This window comes from Pleurodeles waltl, chromosome 10 (assembly GCF_031143425.1).
Source record: "Pleurodeles waltl isolate 20211129_DDA chromosome 10, aPleWal1.hap1.20221129, whole genome shotgun sequence".
Taxonomy (NCBI): domain Eukaryota; kingdom Metazoa; phylum Chordata; class Amphibia; order Caudata; family Salamandridae; genus Pleurodeles; species Pleurodeles waltl.
The window spans coordinates 896,501,341-896,521,137 of NC_090449.1; the positions used below are offsets into that span (position 1 = coordinate 896,501,341).

At 44.3% G+C, this 19,797-nt stretch overlaps 1 protein-coding gene across 1 annotated transcript in view; it reads left to right on the forward strand.

Moving 5' to 3' along the window:
- Nucleotides 1-8,262: 8,262 nt before the first annotated feature.
- The window catches only part of LOC138260831 (ranaspumin-like), a 48,607-nt gene continuing 37,072 nt past the window's right edge, over nucleotides 8,263-19,797 (forward strand). Inside the window, exons 1-3 of the mRNA XM_069209256.1 lie at nucleotides 8,263-8,412; nucleotides 10,912-10,973; nucleotides 11,717-11,782. Of these exons, the coding sequence (XP_069065357.1) occupies nucleotides 8,364-8,412; nucleotides 10,912-10,973; nucleotides 11,717-11,782 (177 nt within the window). The 5' untranslated portion in view covers nucleotides 8,263-8,363. The remainder of the gene's footprint in view (nucleotides 8,413-10,911; nucleotides 10,974-11,716; nucleotides 11,783-19,797) is intronic.

Consider the following 19,797-nt stretch of genomic DNA (forward strand, 5'->3'; position numbering starts at 1 on the left):
AGCATGGTTGTTGTGATTTGCTTTAAATCCGTTCAGTAGTTTTTAGAGATAATAAAGGTAAAAAATATAGCTATCTAGGGATGCAGATCCTCAGTCAATTCAACTGTCCCCGTGCTGATATCTGATTGGCTGTCAAAGGTTCATCAAGGAAGTGCCGGCATACATCTTGGGACAAGGCTTCAGTTGCGCTTCAGTTGAGTCGCAGACAAAAAAGAAAAAAAAGAAAAGGCGCCAGAGAAGGGTCACCCTGAGCCCCTAGCCTTGGTCTAGGGGTCCCTCACGGACCACGCAAAGGCTAAAAGGCATTTTTTTTTAATCTGTAGAATTTCCCAACATTTACAAAAAAAGGAGTCTCCCTCCACTTTTTTATTAAAAATGTCCCTGAATGGGCCAGGTCTTGGGGAGATTGGGGGATTGAAAGAGGAGGGGGCGCACAGAGCCCCTCTCCCAGGTCTTATATTAGCCCTGGGGACTACCACCTCCCTGGGAAAAATATTACTTTCAATTGGGGAGGCCTGTGCAGCCTCCACCACAGCCCAGGGGACCACCACCTCCCTGGGGCTAACTCTGAAGAGCATGCAGTGTGGTCCATGCAGCCCTGGAGACCGCTCCAGGGCAATTTAACTGATTGAAGGGGGGTGTTTGGTGCCCCCACAGCCTGAGAGACTGCCACCTCCCTGGGGCTGAAATGAAATAATGGAGGGGGTTCATTACTGATCCCTGGCCCCAGACACAACCACCTTCCCGGGAAATGTATTCAATTAATGGGGGCGACATGGTGGCCCCCAGAGAGCGCCACGTCCCCAGGTCTGAAATTAAACAATGAAGGGGGTCCGTCACAAATTCTTGGATGAGGAACACCAACTCCTTGGGGCTATTTAAATGTTGGAAGGGGGCCATTAGCCCCCACTTCAAGTATGCAAGAGAGGCATTCCGGCATTAGGAGTCCCAGAAAAGTGGTGGAGTGGAATCTATGAAATTCCACTGCACCATTTTCAGCATCATTTTTAAATACTGCCTAAGGTAAGTGTTTAAATGAGGCTCCCATTGTTTTCAGTGGGCCTCCTTTCACTTTGCAGGATTAGTGTCAAGTTTTTTATCAGGTCCTTTGCTGATGGGCTCAACTCAGAGATGTCCAGGTTGAAAAGCTTGATTTAAATTTGATTAAGGAAAGAGTGACATTTTCTAGCTAAAACCAATCTTTTGGTGGACCCAGCTAGGGAGGATGTCCACTTACATATTGTTTGAGTATGACTCCTCTATCATGTAAAAACATTTCTAGATAAGATATTCAGAAGACAGTCTTTGTACATTTTAAGGGACATATACAAGCTTTTGTTGGGGTTCTTCTTCATGCAAAATAGCAAGGTAAGTCAAGGTACATTTCTAGGATATAACATAACTTACCACTAACCAGAGTCCAAATAGAATTGAACTTTTTTTCAGTGAAGAGCTTCACTATTCAGTTTTGAATGATTTGGCCAATGTAGCCCATTGACAATTAGGGGAGTGAGTGTGAAGAAATATTATAAAGTCAAATACTTATTCAACTAATAAGCATCTAAGTATAATAGGGTGTGATCTCCAGAGGGGATAGAGGGAGGACTAAGCAATCAATGTCAGGAAAGTTAAGACTGACCTTGAGGAGAGAAACAAAATGGTCACTTAAGCTGCAATTGGTATTTTATTCCTAGCAGTGAAAGAAAGTGTTGGAAGGTGATTTATTAATAAATGCAGGTAGGTACGCACAGCTAGCAATAAGGCCACAATCACATATAAGGTCCAGTCAGAGTCTCTATAAATTAATCTTTGCTCAACCCTTGGTAGCTTGGCTGCGAGGAGACAGGCTGTAAAGAATTTAAAAACACCAATACATTAAATAAGTGATACGCCACGCACGTCTTCACCATGCCGCCGCCACCCTCCGCGCTCTCAACACTGGCCGCTCTCCTGACTGCCTTCAAGCCTCCCCACAGACCACCCACGGACCCTTCTCCTGCCGGAACTGCACCTTTACCAGCCTCCACGTCAACAACCCACCCACCAAGGCAGGACGCAACCATCTCAGATGTATCCACCTCAACACCTGCTCTGTCCACAAGCACGCAGTAGAGGTATGGAATCTACTCGACTCAGCCTCCCCAGATGTTGCCTTCCTGACCGAGACCTGGATGAATCCCTTCTCAGCACCTGACATCACCATAGCCATCCCGGATGGCTACAAGATCACCCACAGGGACCGCTCCAACAAACCAGGAGGAGGCATCACCATCGTCTACAAGAACACCAACGACCAACACTGAAGACACCCTCAGCACCACCAAACACCTGCACTTCCAAATCCACACTGACCCAAACACCACTGTCTGAGGGATCCTCGTCTACAGGCCACGACAGCAGTTCAGCCACTCCATTGCCGACATCATCAGCACTCACGCTCTCACATCCACTGACTACATACTCTTCGGAGACTGAAACTTCCTCCTCGAGAACACCAACGACAACAACACCGCCACCCTGCTCGACAACCTCTTCAACCTCCGCCTCAAACAGCTCGTGTCAACACCAACCCACTCCCCAGGACGCACACTCGACCCTATTTTCTCTGCCAGCTATCACGTCTCTTTCAGCCACACCACTGAACTCCACTGGACAGACCACCACTGCACCCACTTCTCCCTAAAGAAACCCACAACACACCACCACCTACAACGGATCCCCCACCGCAGTTGGAACAAGGACCAAATTATCGTGACCCTCTCCCAGAACCCACCCATCGACACCACTGACACTGATGCAGCTGCCCGCAACTTCAGGCAATGGGTCAACACCTGTGCCAATACTCTTGCCCCAATCAAGAATCCCTCCAATAGAAGCACCAACAGAAAGGCCTTCTGGTTTACTGCCGACCTCCCCGAATCTAAGCAAAGCTGCTGAAAACTCGAGAGAAAATGGCGCCAAGATCAGACTCTGGACAACCGCACAGCCTTCAAAAACGCCATCCACAGACACCACCAACTCATCCGAGCTGCCAAAAGAACCGCTTTCCAAGACCGAATCAACAACAACGCACACAGCCACAAGGAGCTCTTCAAAGTCATGAAGGAACTCTCCAACCCCAACCCCAGCTCCAATGTCAATGACATCCCACAATCCCAAGACCTCTGTGACTCTCTAGCCTCCTACTTTCACTGCAAGACTGCAGACATCCATGACAGCTTCAGCACCCAGACCCCCCCGGCAACCACCAACACCACAGATTCACCTCCGACCAACCTCCTGCTCTACTGGACTCCCATCAATGACACCAACACCATCAAAATCATGAACACCATCCACTCCGGCTCTCCATCTGACCCCTGCCCTCACCACATCCTCAACAAAGCAAGCTCCTTCATCGCACCCCAACTACGGAAGATCATCAACAGCTCTTTCGAGTCTGCCACTTTCCCGGAGAGCTGGAAACACGCTGAGATCAACGCCTTCCTCAAAAAACCCAAGACGGACCCAAAGGACCTCAAGAACGTCCGGCCTATCTCCCTCCTCCCCTTCCAGGCAAAAGTCATTGAGAAGGCCGTCAACAGACAACTCACCCGCTTCCTAGAGGAGAACCGCACCCTGAACCCTTCCCAATCCGGATTCCGCAGCAACAACAGCACCGAAACCGCCCTCATCGCCACCGCCGACGGCATCAGATCCATACTGGACAGCGGCTAAACCGGTGCCCTCATCCTCCTGGACCTCTCGGCCAGGTTCAACACCGTCTGCCACCACACCATACACTCACACCTCAGCAATGCTGGAATCTGCGACAGAGCCCTGGTTTGGGTCACCTCCTTTCTCGCGGGCAGAACCCGGAGAGTACGCATCACCCCATTCCGCTTGGAGACCACTGAAATCATCTGCGGCATACCCCAGGGTTTGTCCCTCAGCCCGACCCTCTTCAACTACTACATGGCCCCGCTCGCTAACATCGCCGATCCCACAACCTCAACATCATCTCATACGCTGATGATACCCAGCTGATCCTTTCCCTCACCAAAGACTCCGCCAAGACCTACCTCCACGAAGGAATGAAGGTCATCGCCAAATGGATGAAGAGCAGCTGCCTCAAACTCAATTCCGACAAGATGGAAGTCCTTATCTTCAGCTCCCTCCCCTCCACATGGGATGACTTCTGGTGGCCTGCCACTCTTTGAACCGCTCTGATTCCCACCGACCATGCACGGAAACTAGGATTCATCTTGGACCCCTCACTGTCCATGACCCAGCAAGTCAACGCCATATCCTCCTCCTGCTTCAACACTTTCCACATTCTCCAAAAGATCTACAAATGGATACCCACCAAAACCAGAAGAACAGTCACCCAAGCCCTCATCAGCAGCAAACTGGACTACGGCAATGCCCGCTACGCAGGAACCATGGCCAAACTCCAAAAGAGGCTGCAACGCATCCAGAATGCCTCCGCACACCTCATCCTAGACATCCGCCACCACTGCCGCATCACAGACCACCTGAAAAACTTGCACTGGCTCCCAGTCAACAAGAGAATCACCTTTAAACTCCTCACCCACGCTCACAAAGCACTGCACAGCACCTTGCCGCCAAAACGTGGAACACACTTCCCACCCACCTGCGCCAGACGAAGGACATCCTTACCTTCAGAAAACTTCTCAAGACCTGGCTGTTCGAGCAGTAGCAGCACCTCCCTCCCCCTCACCTTCTCCTCCCTCAACTCCTCAGCACCTTGAGCCCTCATGGGTGAGTAGCGCGCTTAACAAATCCCCTGATTGATTGATTGATTAATACAAACCGACACCAGTTTCTAAATATAGCTTATATTTCTATGAATAAAATGACACCAAAACAAGTCCAATGTAGGGAACTGGAGTTATGAATTTGTAAAGAATAGATCAAACAATGTGCTTTCTAGTGCCTAAAAAACAACACTGCCAACTGAGGACATCTGGCCACACTTGACTCGTACCAAGTCACAATTTGGACTCGGATATACGGAGCAGAAGGCCTCAGTCAAAGTTTTACCTTCGGACTTATTCGTTTTTCTGGAGCTCTTCCTCTCCTTTTGGGGTGAGGCTCCTCATCAGCCCAGGATTCTATACAACGTCATCGACTTGGCTAAGTGTGAGCTCCCGGTCAACTCCTGGAAGTCTCATTGTCGGGAAAAAGCTCTGGAGTTTGTGCGGGGTGAACCTGAAATTCAGCCAGGGTTGTGGCTTGCCTCTCCTCAACAGGTCCGTCACCTTATGCAGCCTTTTTCCAAAATTGCCCCACAATTCTGGGTCTCCTTCTAGAAGTTCTCCTTTGGGTCTCCAGTGGTCCACAACACCAACCCAAGGGTCTAGAAACTCTGAGATGGCCCTTGAGATGTTGGGACTACATTTCCCAGAATGCACCTGGCAAAAAGTCCACTTGAAGCTGGACAGCTGGGTCCTTGTTGGTGCAGAAGTTGCAGGTGACGCTCTTCTAAACTATTGCTTTCAGGGAGTCCACTCCTTCACTTCTGGAAGTCAGGACTTTGTCTGAGCTGTAGTTCCTCACTGTGTAGCAGGTGCAGTCAAGCAGAGTGCAGTGTTTTGTGGTTCAGACCAGGGCTCATGCAGGGCAGTCCTTCTTCCCTTTGTAGTTGCAGACAGTGATCTGAGTTACTGGGCTAGTCTCCCATACTTATTCAGTGTTACTGGGCTGACAAGCAGGGGGCACCCCTGGCCAATGGGGTGCCGGCTGCCACACTCTGGGGTAACGACTTCCTGTAAAGTGTGGCAAAAATCAATCCCGAAAGCACTATTCTTTCAAAATCCAAAATGGAGAAAGTCGTGCCTTGGCGTTAACCTATGGCTAAGCCAATCCACTGGTGTGGCCTAATTTCCGTAACGTTCCCCTTCCAGCCCCTCTGCTAATCTATTTACTGGGATCCCGTCCAGCTGGGGTGGCAGGACTTGAGAGTGATTCTGGGTCTTGTCCTAACTATGATCTCTACCCACCATATGTATCTTTGTCTCAATGCAGGCCACTTCACACCTCATTAAGGGACTGATTTAGGTCTTGTGAGAGAGAAATACTCAATCACAAACAGGACGGATATTCCGGCTGAGGTATTACAATCCCATTATCTCCTTTGAAGATCGTAATATGGTGGATGGGATATCCGTTATGTTTGTGACAGAGTATCACCTTTGCCAAGACCTAAACGAGACCTTACAGCAGCTTGGCCCAGCCTGGCAGAGGCTGGACAATCAAAGAAGAACTGCTGGAAGGCTGGATGTTGGTTCATCAGAAACGCAAGTTCTATTGCTTCTTTTCTGTGGTAGTTGTAAGAAATGTAACAGTTACAAGTTGTTGGATGTATTCTATCATTTTAAGTCTAATAATGACAGTTATAGCTCTTTCCTAGCACTAATTATACTTTAATAATGTATTCCCATTTTAAACTATGGAGCTCATGTACTACAATGGTGAAAACTAAATTGGTGTTTATTCGTTCACCAAGGCATATAAAACACATTTCATAATGTTCCTGCTCCTAGAGGAGACCTTAGGAGTGACATATATGCTGAATGAAATAAGGTAGTTTGAAACTTTGGAAGTACTTTAATTCCAAAGTCGAATTTGTATATAAATGTACTTTAAAAGCAGCCTGCTAAGCAAGGCTGGCTTTTAAAGTGACAGCAGGGCACACAGCAGTGCACACTAAGTGCATTAAATCTGCTGGGCCTCTAAACCTACACACCCTACTATATACTAGGAATGTACAGGTAGGTTGTCATGCCAGTTATAATTATGACTACTTTGCATATACCTTTAATCAGAGACCAGGCCCTGGGTCTGGTTAGCAGAGCCCAGGGAACCCTCAGAGTCAGGAAACCAGCATATAGTAGTCAAAAGTGGGGGCAAAAAGTGGGGGGACACAGCAAAAAGCTCTGTTTTCTCAAACATAGATTATGAGGTGGCCCTGGAAGAAGAGTCTAAGTGCTACCAAAAATATGTGGTCTCCCAAGTTGATGCTGGTCAGCAATCAAGCTTGTCCTGCATGATTTAGTAAAATTAAGCAAACAAAGAGAGACGGTTGGAAAGACCCAGTGAAATGTCTCAAAAGAAGCCATGAAATATGACAGGGTGGGAGTGTGTTACTAGGACAGGTAAGAATGGATGGCAAGTATGAGAATGAAGCAGAGGTATCCCGACGTGGATGAAGAGGTTGTGCAAGTAAGTAGCAGTGCAAAATAAAGTTAAAAAACAAATATATTTAATCACTAAAAAGTGAAGGAAACAGGAGCTGCCATGTGAACGTAGTTAAATTGAGGTAAGGGAGTCTCTAAATGCCTAATCTAAGCATAAGTGCACAGGCAAATTACTTTCGTGAAATCTGTGCATTTTATATTGTCAAGTAGTCATGTTTTTCTTTTCTGGTATGATCAGAAATGCAATAATGCTTATTTCAGTTCTTGCCATAAAATCCCACATGAGAATCAATGATTTCTAAGTATGGGATTAAGCAAATGGTCAGAAGATATCCTCTTTTGTATTAATGAATGCAGTTGGTCTTTGAGGGGCACATGGTTTGCTGCTGCAGGAAATAACACTCTCATATCTTGTGACATACTATGATGTATTTAAATATGTATTGAGTAGCAGATCACAGCTATTGGGGCTTCCAATCTAGCCCTAAGGAAGGGGCAGTTTCTAAAGTAAATCCAACAAAACATATGTCACTACATCCGGCATAATTCAGACAGAATGATTGAAATAGTTTATCCAGAGAGAAGTCCTTGCTGCAAGAGACTTTTAGACACTAAGGCTGGCTAAGTGTGGTGGGTTTGGGGCAGCTAGTGAATCCTTTACAATGATTTTGCTGCAGAAAATGTATGCTTAATCCCTAACAAATAACAATCCCGGAAAGTAGAAAAACACACACCATCCCACATACATTAGCTGCTAATGCAATTGATTACTTAAGAAAACAGGGGGTAGAAAGAGAAAAATAATACCATGTCTGTTTGTTTTTAGATTTAATTCCTTCTTTGACGAATAATCTGTTATTCCTTATGCATAAGTGCTTTTTCCACAGGGAACAACAAATATAGACACGAAAGTCACACCTGAGGTTTCCTATTTGAAAAGGGAACAAAAGTGAGTGAAACAGGCACCTTTTAAATTATCCTCACTTGAGCGCATTGGCAAGATTGAATCTGATAAAGTGGTCATTTGATCTATGGTGTGATGTTCTGGGAGGACTCAGAGGCGATGCTTCCAGTATAAATGTAGGTGCCCTGCATTGATGGATTCACCAAGAGTTGGAACAGAGTATTGCTGCCAAATACTCAATATCATCTCATCTCTCAGTCATGAAGATTGCTGTGGTGTTCCTGCTGGTGGGCGTTAGCACTTGCTATGGTAACTAACTTATATTTTACAAAGTGCTTTGTAATGGTAATTAAACAATGGTCTGCATTTAATTGTCTTAATGTGTTAACTGGCACCTTCTTTCACCTCCCACGCCTGCAGTTCCTAACAGAGTAGATTTATTGAACTTCCAAGGAAGTGGCATCATGCAAGTTGAATGATGGGAATTCGAAACATAGTAAGCGGGGGATACTGAGATTCACACCACCCCTAGCATTACATGTTCACCAGTACAGCTCCCTGTAGTTCAGGCTTGCTGCCAGTGTCTGGTGCACTGGGGGTGAACTGTCAAGGGTTGCGCCCAGAGAGAAAGGGTTCCACATGCTGCAGGTATTTGGAGGAGAAGGTTTGCAGTTTATTTCCCATTTCCAGGAGTTACTTTCTAAATTTCAAACAGGCAGCAGATTTTCTTGAAACCTGTCAGAAAATGACGGCACGGTATAATTGTCATAACTGCATCCAGACCGGAACAGACTGTATTAGTCCGTACTCTGCAGCGTTCTGTTTAGAGGTGACGCAATGCACCAAGAAACATATATCACAGCCTGGGAGAGTTACTCCAAGTAGACAGTTCTTTGGTGAAGTCTGTCCGAAGGTGGCAGTCAGGATTAGTATACATTTCTAAGCCCGTACAGACATTTTAAGCCTAGCTCCTTGCCCTGACGCCACCAATAGCAAATAAGAGGGAGATCAAGGGCAAAAGGTAGGATGAGAAGTCAAACGTCCGATGTCAGGGATTAGAAGGTGTGTGATGTCACTTCATATCTAGTATTTTGGTGAATTGATATCCACGAAAGGGTTGCATGTGTTCATGAAGAAAGTATGTAGTATTGAAAGGGCTAATAGCAGATTCATAACTAACTTGCATAGAAACCCAATATACATAAGGCCCCAAAAAGGCACATATACCAATTTCTGAGCCAATAAATTTGAATCTGATTATATAACGAAAGGTCCACATGCTCCATAAAGCCATAACTTCCAATATATTGAATTGATTATTACTAATTCTATAAGGATGCTAAAGTGATCCTAGAACTGATAATGGATAGTATATCCAATGCTAAACAGCTGCTTTTATCATTAGGCTTACTTCTTACCCCTCAAGCTTGTTATTAACTCTCGCAGCCCTTGTTACACAGGATTTGACTGAAAGTGGAGTTTCCAACTGAGTTCCATGTTACCAATTTCAAACAAATTCAATAATATTTTATGGACAATAAACAGGAATAATTCCAAAAATGTTGTTGTACTTTATGGAATCAAAATGAATGATCTGCATGCACAGTGTCCATTCCCCGATAATTATGATATGAACTGCAGTTCAGAAGCAAATCACTCAAATTATCTCCTAAAGAATATGTTATCACTACAGGCTCTATAGAAGTATCACTTCTATTCAATCATGCATCCTTTTTACATTTAGAATAGCTTTAGCAGCTGACTGTTACATACATTGTTTTCAAAATAATGTTTGTGTTATAAAGAATGTTTTAAGCCGACCAACTGATGTTATGACTTGACCTCTAATGCTTTTAGAAGGATAATGCTGTTTATATTCTGGAACAATGTGTGTATATAAAGATTGATACATCAATTCTAAAAGTAAGTGAGTGAATGTGTGAAAAGAAAAATATATGTTGTTGACTACACAAATCTATTTGCGTTCGAGTATTTGAACAATACCAGTAGCAACACATTGTAGACTGAAGTCTTGTGTTTATATTTTTGTTCTAGGTTTTGTTCGCCAACATGGTGGTCATGATTATGTTAATCAAACCGAGGATAGTACAGTTCATAGCATAAAGTGTCTTGTAATAATGACTGAGGTCCTCAAAGTAAATGCATGCACTAAAAATAAAAATCTAATCAAAATCATATTAGAAGGAAGTCACTAAAATGATCTCTTACAAGTTATTGTGTCACTGTTGGTAACACAGAAGTAGCTCTGTGATCCAGTTACACGTGCTTTGTGCACTTAGAACAATGTTTTCAGCTGAATGTTAAGTCTTTAGAATAGTACATTTGGTGTTCAGTCATTCCTAAACCCATAAAGTGGAAATGGAGAGATTGAAGAATAGTGTCAGAATCCCATTTTTTTTTATGTAGTGTGGGATAGTTCATAGATTTTATGTCTGGCAAATGGGGAGGCTCTGTTGTATAATTTAGGCTCATTCTATTTGGACATAACAATCTTATGGCCAATATGGCAATTACCCACTTGTCCTACTAAGTAATCTTTGGTCATTACTGGTAATGACCAAAGATTACTTAGAGGTGTGGGACTTTTATAACTTTACTGCTTCAACGTGATCTTGATATTGAACAATGTACTGTCTGTATTGTTTTAAAGTATATCCAAAGCAGTATCTGAGAGAGTGTAGGTGAAAGGAAAATATATAACGTGCTTACAAAAACTGTAATTGGCTTTATCCGACACTGCAGCATATTTCTGAGAGAGGCACTTACACGCTTTTATTATTGTTTCAGGTCATGTACGCCCACCCAGTGGTGGTAATGTCCCCAACACAAACTGTCTTGAGATAATTCTGGTAAGTTCCACCATTGAAAAGGTGTTGCTGGTAGCAATACTTGAAAAAAGTGAACATTTTAAATTAGTGTATTGTGTGTTAACTAATTTGTAGCTTCTATCGGGATAAATTTTTGTAAGAGATTTTGAGTTCTGAACTGTTCAAGAGATCATTTTATAAGTAGCTGCATGCAAAGAGGGGAGTGTTCAGCGAAGCCTATAAAGTGCTATCACATTTGCTAAGAGTAACTTCAATGAATAACATTCACTGAAAATGAGGATATGTGTCCTAATACAACATTCTCAAAAGTGAGATTTTGATGTAGATTTCCATATAAAGTGTAAACCCTTTAAAGGTTTTAGGAAGGACGTATTTTACCTAATGTGTCACATATGCTTGCTTCATATAGGAAATGTCACTGTTTAATTTCGAATTCTGTTGTATATTGAAATTCTAATAAAAAATGTTTATGAAAAAAGGTGTAGTCGGGATATGCTACAAAGATGCACACAGAGACACTTAAGCATCATATTAACACACATTGACACATTAACTCCATCCCCAATAATGTTATTCAAACATTTATAATTTAGACATCAGAATGATGCATTAGTGATGATCCTTGGATTTAACATCAAAGACTACGTTATATAGTATGGCACTATGCATCCCTATGGGACCCAGTAGAGAAATCCAGATAGACCAGATGACTAATGCATGATAAATAAACTACTTTTACATATTTTTTTAAAATTCTCTTTTAGAAAAAAGATGTGAAAAACCTTCTGGCAGCCCTACAAAACCTTTTCTGCTCATACAAAAACTGCAAGGTAAAGATATTCTCTTCTCACATTTTGATTCATAGTTACTGTTCACTATTTCCATGAACAGCTCCTCTGGAACTGTGCTGTCTCCACTCAGAGGTTTCAGTGTCTCTGGGGACATTTACATATATATTTATATATATTTATATATATATATTTAGATATATCACTGTCTCCCTGAGGAAATGCTTCCCACAGAGGAATCCACACTACATGTCATTACCTTTCTCTGTAATGGTTGTTAGTCTTCTATGATAGCCCTGTCTGGAATACCTAACTAACAATGAAAGAACCACATCAGTGCCCACTTCCTGAGTGCTCCTTCCCACATCCGGTATTCTTTCAATATTGAATAATCAAGTGTTTCTTGGTGCCTAAGTAATTCCTCTGACAATAATAATCATTATCGCAAGCTCATTAATTAGTGATGTGTTACATCACTGAGTTGATTCCTTTTCATAAAAAAATGTTGTGTGCATTTTAGTTCAACAGCTTGAATTACATCTTGTCCATTGAAACTTCTGTCATCCCAAGAGAAAAAAATGGAGTACCCTTAGCACACTGGATTCTATTACTAATTGTTATTTCAGCCCTATAAAATGCTAGACTGGCAGGATTACCAATTAGTAACAACCCTGATTAGTATAATTACCTCTGGCATTCTTTCAGCCAAAATTCCAAATCACTGCTTTCAGATGAGTTATCTTGATATCTATGCCTTATCACTTTCCACATGAACAAAATTCCACCTAGTATGCTAAAAGATTTCTTCAGTTCTATTCAATTCTACTCAACGGTGAATAATTGTCTTCACATAACTCTCCCTTGTAAAGTCTCCTTTCAAAGCACCAAGTGCTCCAAAACCATGGACTTTCATTTTAGGGGTTAGAGTCCACAAGTCTGACCTACGCTGAATTGTGTGTCACTTTGTGTAACCTCTGCCAAATTATTTTCCATGCTGTGTCCCCTATATCTCACTGTTTACCACCTGGAGTTCCTTTCACCACTCTTCATCCTCTGTTCCTTTTGTGTGCCCTGAAACTCACTGCATAGCTGGGTGTGCCAGACACCTTATCGCTAACCACATTTAGTGCTTTGCATCTCAATTCTGGCCATTCTGTGTGTTCTACACCCCATTGCACACAATTCCAGTTTCCCCACAGTAGGGCGTCTCCCACTTTATGTACTCTAAAAACCAGTGCCTTAGACATGATGTACCCTAGCAGTCAAAAACAATAATTGTTTGGGCCCTACAACTCAGTGGCTGTAACTCTGTGCCCCTCTACCAGAATGTGTTTCCTGCAACTAAACATACGGATCCATTAATCTGTTTACTCTGTTCACAATGTGAACTACATTATTTAACATATGTATAGTTATTCACAAATCTGTAAAACACTGATGTTAGTGTGAATCAGATAGTATACCCTGCATATCCGAGCGAACCAATGGATGCCTGACACTTCACCATGTTAAAATCAATTTATGAATCCAATAGCAAATGTTATTATTTTTAGCTCATGAATGATAACCAACTGTGAACCCTCCTCAGAACCCAGAACTGATTAAAAAACTCTAATTGTTTCTGTGGAGGGTTGACAAGATTTTCCCTATTAATTCATAACAGTAAAACATGTTGATGGCCTTATATAAAATGAAACAATACAAACATATTCACAACTATGATCGCTTTAAAGAATTGATGTTCAGAATTTATTGTGAATAGCCACAAAAGAACCACAGGCGCTTTGCTTTGTAATTAAATTTGCAATACTTTTGCTACAGACGAAATGATCATTCTTTAATGCGAGAAGCTGTACTAAGGGACCCCAATTCCCATCATTCTTTGCCAGGCACCTGAGGAGGTGAGCCCTCCAGCACGATATAATACAATTGACATCTCTGCAACCCATGATGTGAGAAGCTGCACAGTTGGACTCCAAGCCCCACCACCCTTTGCCAATGACTATAGTGCTATTGTGTAGGAAAGTTGCCTTGTTCTACCTTGGCCACCCCCACTTTTGGCCTGTTTGTCAGTGTGTTTGACTGTGTCTACTGGGATCCTGCTAACCAGGACCTCTGTAGTTATGCTCTCTCCCCTAAATGTAGTTGTTGGTAACTGGTATCACTGTATTTCACCCACAATTGGCACACTGGTGTCCCATTAGAATTCCCTAGTGCATGGTGCCTAGGTACCCAGGGCATTGGTGTTCCGGGGATCCCATTGGGCTACTGCATATATTTTGTCACCCATAAAGAGCCCAAGCAAAGGGTTCTGCAAGACTGCCACTGCAGCCTGCGGCCTGCGTGAAAAGGTGCAAACACCCTTTCACTGCCACTTTTCACTACACAAGGTTACTTATAAGTCACCCCTATGGCAGGCCTTCCAGCCCAGAGGGCAGGGTGCAAAGTACCTGTGTGTGAGGGTACCCCTACACTAGCAGAGATGCCCCCACGAACTCCAGGTCCATTTTCCAGGACTTCATGAGTTCCCGGACGCCACTTTACACATGTACTGTTGGAATCATACCCAAAGGCTTTTGCAAGCTTTGGTTGTATGACTCCATGCACTCTGGGAGCGCCTTAGAGGATCCCCAATATTGCCATTACAGCCTTCTGAGGGATTCCAGGCAGCCCAAGCTACTGCCGCCTCCCAGACAGGTTTCTCCCCTCCTGTTGCTTGAGAAGCTCGAGCTCAGGAAGGAAGAACAAAGGATTTCCTTTGGGAGAGGGGTGTTACACCCTTTCCCTTTGAAAATATGTGTTGCAGGCAGTGGAGGAATATCCTCCCAGGCCACTGGAAATGCTTTGAATGGCACACTTGGTGCCCTCCTTGCATAAACCAGTCTACACCGGTTCAGGGACACTGAGTCCCTGCTCTGGCGCGAAACTGGGCAAAGGAAAGGAGAGTGACCACTCCCCTGTCCATCACATCCCGGGGATGGTGCTTAGACCTTCTCCAGAGGGTCCCTGGGTTTTGTCATCTTGGAATCAAGATTGACAGGGAACTCCGGGAGCATCTGATTGGCCAGTGCCAGCAGGTGACGTCAGAGCCCCATCCTGATAGGTGGTCACTCAGCTAGGTGACCAATCCTCCTTTCAGGGCTTTTTAGGGTCTGTCCTTTGGGTGTCTTCAGATTCGGATTGCAAGACTCCAGCAGGCATCCTTTGCACCCTCTACTTCTGACTGAAGAAACTGCATCTGGACTCTTCAGGACCCTACGAGCTGCAACAAAGAAGCAAGACGCCTTCTGCAACATTGGATCTCTGGGGTCTTCCAGCAACTGCAACATTTCCCTAGTCGTGCATCCTCTTAGGACAGTTCGTCTTCAGCCTGCATCAGAAGGAATCTCCCTTGGAGTGAAGGAGTCATTCCCCTGCTTCTGCAGGCACCAACTGCCATGACAACCGGCTGCCTGGATCCCCTCCCCTGCTGAGCTGCATGGATCCTGCATCACCGGTTGTAGACTGAATTGGTCCCGACCGTCCTCTATTCCAACTGTCCAACTTGGCTGAAGGTAAGCCCTTTCCTGACCACGTAGGACAGTACCCCCATGCACTGTGTCATTTGCAGCTGCCAATGCTCCTTGGTATTCTTCCTTCAAGATCTTTGTACAACTTGAAGCTCCAGCCCCAGCAATCCTTCCTGCGACACACAGCTCCCTGAGTGTTTCTCTGGCGGCGTGAGAGCCTTTTTTGTGGTGCTGCACGGGCCTCATCTGTGACTTTCTTGTCACAGTCCTGTGGGACTTCTGTGGGTGCTGCCTGGTCTTCTGTGGACTCTCTGTGTTGTTGAGGGCCCCCTCTGACTCCCTCTCCTGGGTGGAGTCCAACTGGTCCTTCCTGGTCCACTCACAGCAAGCTTTGAGTGTGCTAAAGCTTGTTTGCGGACTCCGATGACACAAACCTGACGGCAATCCTCCATCAGGCGTTGGACATCACCTGCAGCCTCCAGGAACCCAACTTCATCTTCTTGGGTGCAGTGCTGACTCTTCTTTTCACCAGTGGTTCACCTTTTGCCACTTCATCCAGGTTGGTACAGTCTCCTGCCCTTCCTGGACTCTCCTGTGGTTCTTGAACTTGGTCCCCCTTTTCCACAGGTCCTTTGGTCCAGGAATCCTTATTGGTGGCTTGCAGTTTCTTCTGGGTTTTGCACTATTCTTCTTTAATTCTCTGTGTGTTCTGGGAAACTGTGATTTACTCCTGTTTTCCTGGTCGCTGGGGTGGGTCGTGGTACTTACCTTTGGCCTTTCCTAGTACTCCCAGCTCCCCTCTACACACTACACTTTCCTAGGTGGGCGACTGACTTGTGCATTCCACTTTCTTAGTATATGGTTTGTGCTACCCCAGGCCCATTTCTAACTATTGTGATTTTCACTATTTGCTTTGTTTTCTAACAGTTTTTTTGGCCTATTTCTGCATACTAGTGTATATATTTGTGTATTACTTAGGAGAGTATAGACTCTATGGTATTTTTGGTATTTGTGCCACCAAAATAAAGTACCCTTATTTTTGTAACACTGGCAGGGCAAGAATGACGGAAGCACCGCCAACAGGCTGGCGGTGCTTCCTACCCCATTCTGATGGTCGCACCGCCGGGGCCGGCGGTTTCCTGCTGTTTTTACCCGGGTGGTGATAATCCGCCAGGGCAGCGCTGCCCTGGGGATTAAGACCCCCTTACCGCCAGCCTGTTTCTGGCGGTTTGCACCGCCAGGAAGAGGTTGGCGGTAAGGGGTGTCCTGGGGCCCCTGGGGGCCCCTGCACTGCCCATGCCACTGGCATGGGCAGTGCAGGGGCCCCCTAACAAGGCCCCGGCCTGCTTTTCACTGTCTGCATGGCAGACAGTGAAAAGCGCGACAGGTGCAACTGCACCCGTCGCACGGCCGCAACACCGCCGTCTCCATTAGGAGCCGGCTCCTGTGTTGCGGCCTCATTCCCGCTGGGCCGGCGGGCGCAAACTTAGTTAGCGCCCTCCGGCCCAGCGGGAATGTCAGAATGGGGCCGCGTGAGTCCGGCCGCATTGACGGCCGCATGGCGGTTTCCGCCAAGGTTGGGATGACCCCCTGAATGTTCTCTTTCATGTGTGTAAGTACTAAGTGTTAAAACAGTGCTATTGCATGAGCTTTGCACGTCTCCTATATAAGGCTTGGCTGCTCATCCACAGCTACCTCTAGAGAGCCTGGTTTCTAGACACTGACTACACTACACCAATAAGGGATTTCTGGACCTGGTATAATGTGTAAATACCATAAGTACCCACTGCACACCAGGCCAGCCTCCTACACATTGATGTCCCTGCAGTACCATGGCTACACCTGTACAAAAGGCAGGGTCAAGGGCCTGCCTGCCCCTGTTAAAGCCAGGATAAGGGAGCGCATGACTACTAGTTCCCTTGGAAGTGTTATTACATCTACTTAACAATGGATGATATTTGCTCCATAAGGTACTGTTTGATTCCCCCACCTCTACTATAACAGGTTTCTTCCCCTAAATACTGTGTTCTTGGTACAGTTTCTGTGATTGTGACTGTAACTGGTTCTGCAGCTACGGTAAAAAGCAAAACAACCTTCACCCTCAGGATCTTCAGGAGCAGGAAAAAGACAAATAAACACACTGCAGAACAATCTGTAGCGGAGGTTATAGATAATTTACTCAAGGAGGCAGAATGGTTGTTGAATGAGCATTGTGTGATGGCTGACAAAGATATTTGAAAATTAGAGTCCCCAAAGCCCTTCCATCTCTACCTCTAACTAAGCAAACCTTGACAGAACTAGCCAATGACAAATGATTACAACCAGTCTACAGAGGGCCCAAAGACAATTTAATCAGATGTGGAGGATGCCTATCTCTAATCCCATACATCGTTTGTACTAACAGGTTTTCACCCTTGCAGAATGAAGAGTGCAAAAAACCCACAGTTTAGGATTCAGCCCCATGCCAAAACTACATACTCTAGTCCTCCATAGAAGTTGGAGAACTTGACAAGCCTTTAGAAAAAAAAGAGCTGACTTAAAGCAAACTATGGTGATGTTGATTGATTTATTTTGTAGTCAGACCCCAGGCTTAATATTGAATGTCCAATCTACAATTGATACCAGTAATAGCAAATGCCTTAATACTTCTGTGCCTAGTATAGATAGAGCTTTACATAGCCAGAGAATGATGCCTGAGAAAGCTAGCACAGCAGAACATGTGCTTTATACAAATGAGAGAGGAATAGTGGGTAGCATCAATAGCACACATGATACTTGAATTAGATGCTAACAATGAAAAGTCTCTGGTGATGGAAATGGTAGAAATGTATCAGATATTTATGACCCCTCAGGGCTCAACTGCATTACACACCTATAAACCCATTGAAATGGCCCATGATCGCTAAGACCCATTTTTTATGCACTGATAATGAAAGGAGCTTGAGGAATGTTAACAGTTTTAATTGTTATTTATCTCCCCTCATTTGGATTCACACACCTAGAGCTAGCAATGCCTCTGAGAGTGAGGTCTATATTATTAAAGCCCTTAAGCAAGTTTAGTTGAAGAATGAGGTTTTCTATCATTTAATCGGACATAATTGGTGTGAAACACTATCCACACCCTAGTGGAGGTTGGGATTATATCAAGATGAACCTTGCCTACCCTAGATTAGCTAAGGGATTAGTCACGCATGGCCTGAGGACCAATCCTCCAATTTAAAATGGCCACCAAAAGTGACAAACTCCCTCACCGAAGAATGCTTTGAAACCCTCCTGTCCAACTGCTGACACCATAGAACAGGTCCCAGGTGGAGCACACTGATTTATAAGGAAGGGGATTACCACATCTAATAATGTCCATCTCTAATGTCTTAGTTGTACCGCAGTTGGGAAGTACGTACTATTGATGATTTATTTCAAGGAAATCAATCCTGTGACTCGAAAATGGTGTCTAAATTAATGGGTACCTCTTCTACACCCTTAGCATCAGATTATTGCACCCCATGCTGATGATGTGGTATGTCCAAGTTTATATTTTGAGATTAAATATATTCATAACCCCTCAATCATTAACGGTACTCCTTTTGTTCAGTCTAGTGTGGGCAACGTTGATACTGTTGATATTATGCTGGATAATAAAGTGAGCAGATTAAAATCCATAGTGGTCTCTCAATGTGTAAAACCTAGAAACATCATTATGATAAACTGGAACGTTGTCAGCTTAAAATCAAAACGGTCACATTAAGATTGAGGACATTTTACATCACTATGATAAGATGGAACATTGTCGGCTTACAATAAAAACTGTCACATAAAGATTGAGGACATTTTACAGGTAGCTTTGTTTTCTGTTTATTCTATGAACTATGAGCTACTGATAGTGCTTATAGGTTGGACTATGGAAACTTCCAAGTTGCAGATGAATATTCAAGTGCAGCCAGGTTTCTGGTGGTTTGGGCATGTGTCTGAGAAACTCCCTACATTGTGATATCTGGAAACGTTTACTGCTCTTCAGAGATACTGGGAAGAAGATAATTAATAAAGACAGTTGGATTACACAAAGAAAAGCTCTGTGGGTGGCTAAGATAATTTGGGATATACTTCATGGACAAATTGGTGCAAGAAGCCAAGGATAAAAATTCTAAGCAGTTCTTGCATCTGGACACCCATGGAGGCAAGAGGGGCATAATAAGCAAGAGGCATTTGTGCTAGCTGGTAAGCCGTTGGCTCACTTCAGAGCGCTTTACTCCAAGGAATATTAAGAATTTTCTTGCTCCATCTTCTGTGGGCAATCCTCTGATCAATCCCCATCTAACACTAAACAAATACTTAATTTTTCCCTAGGTGACAATGCAGCAGCCCTCATGGCCCACAAAACATGGTCTCACAAAGATCTAGGAAACTATCAACCCATCAGCTTAATAGACAACGTGCAAAACATACTCTGCAAGCAGGTCTGGATAAGCCTATATCCTGAATGTCTGTGTACTCAATGATAAGCCACCTCCAAGGCTTTAGATCAAAAACTAGCATGATAGACCAGGCCTT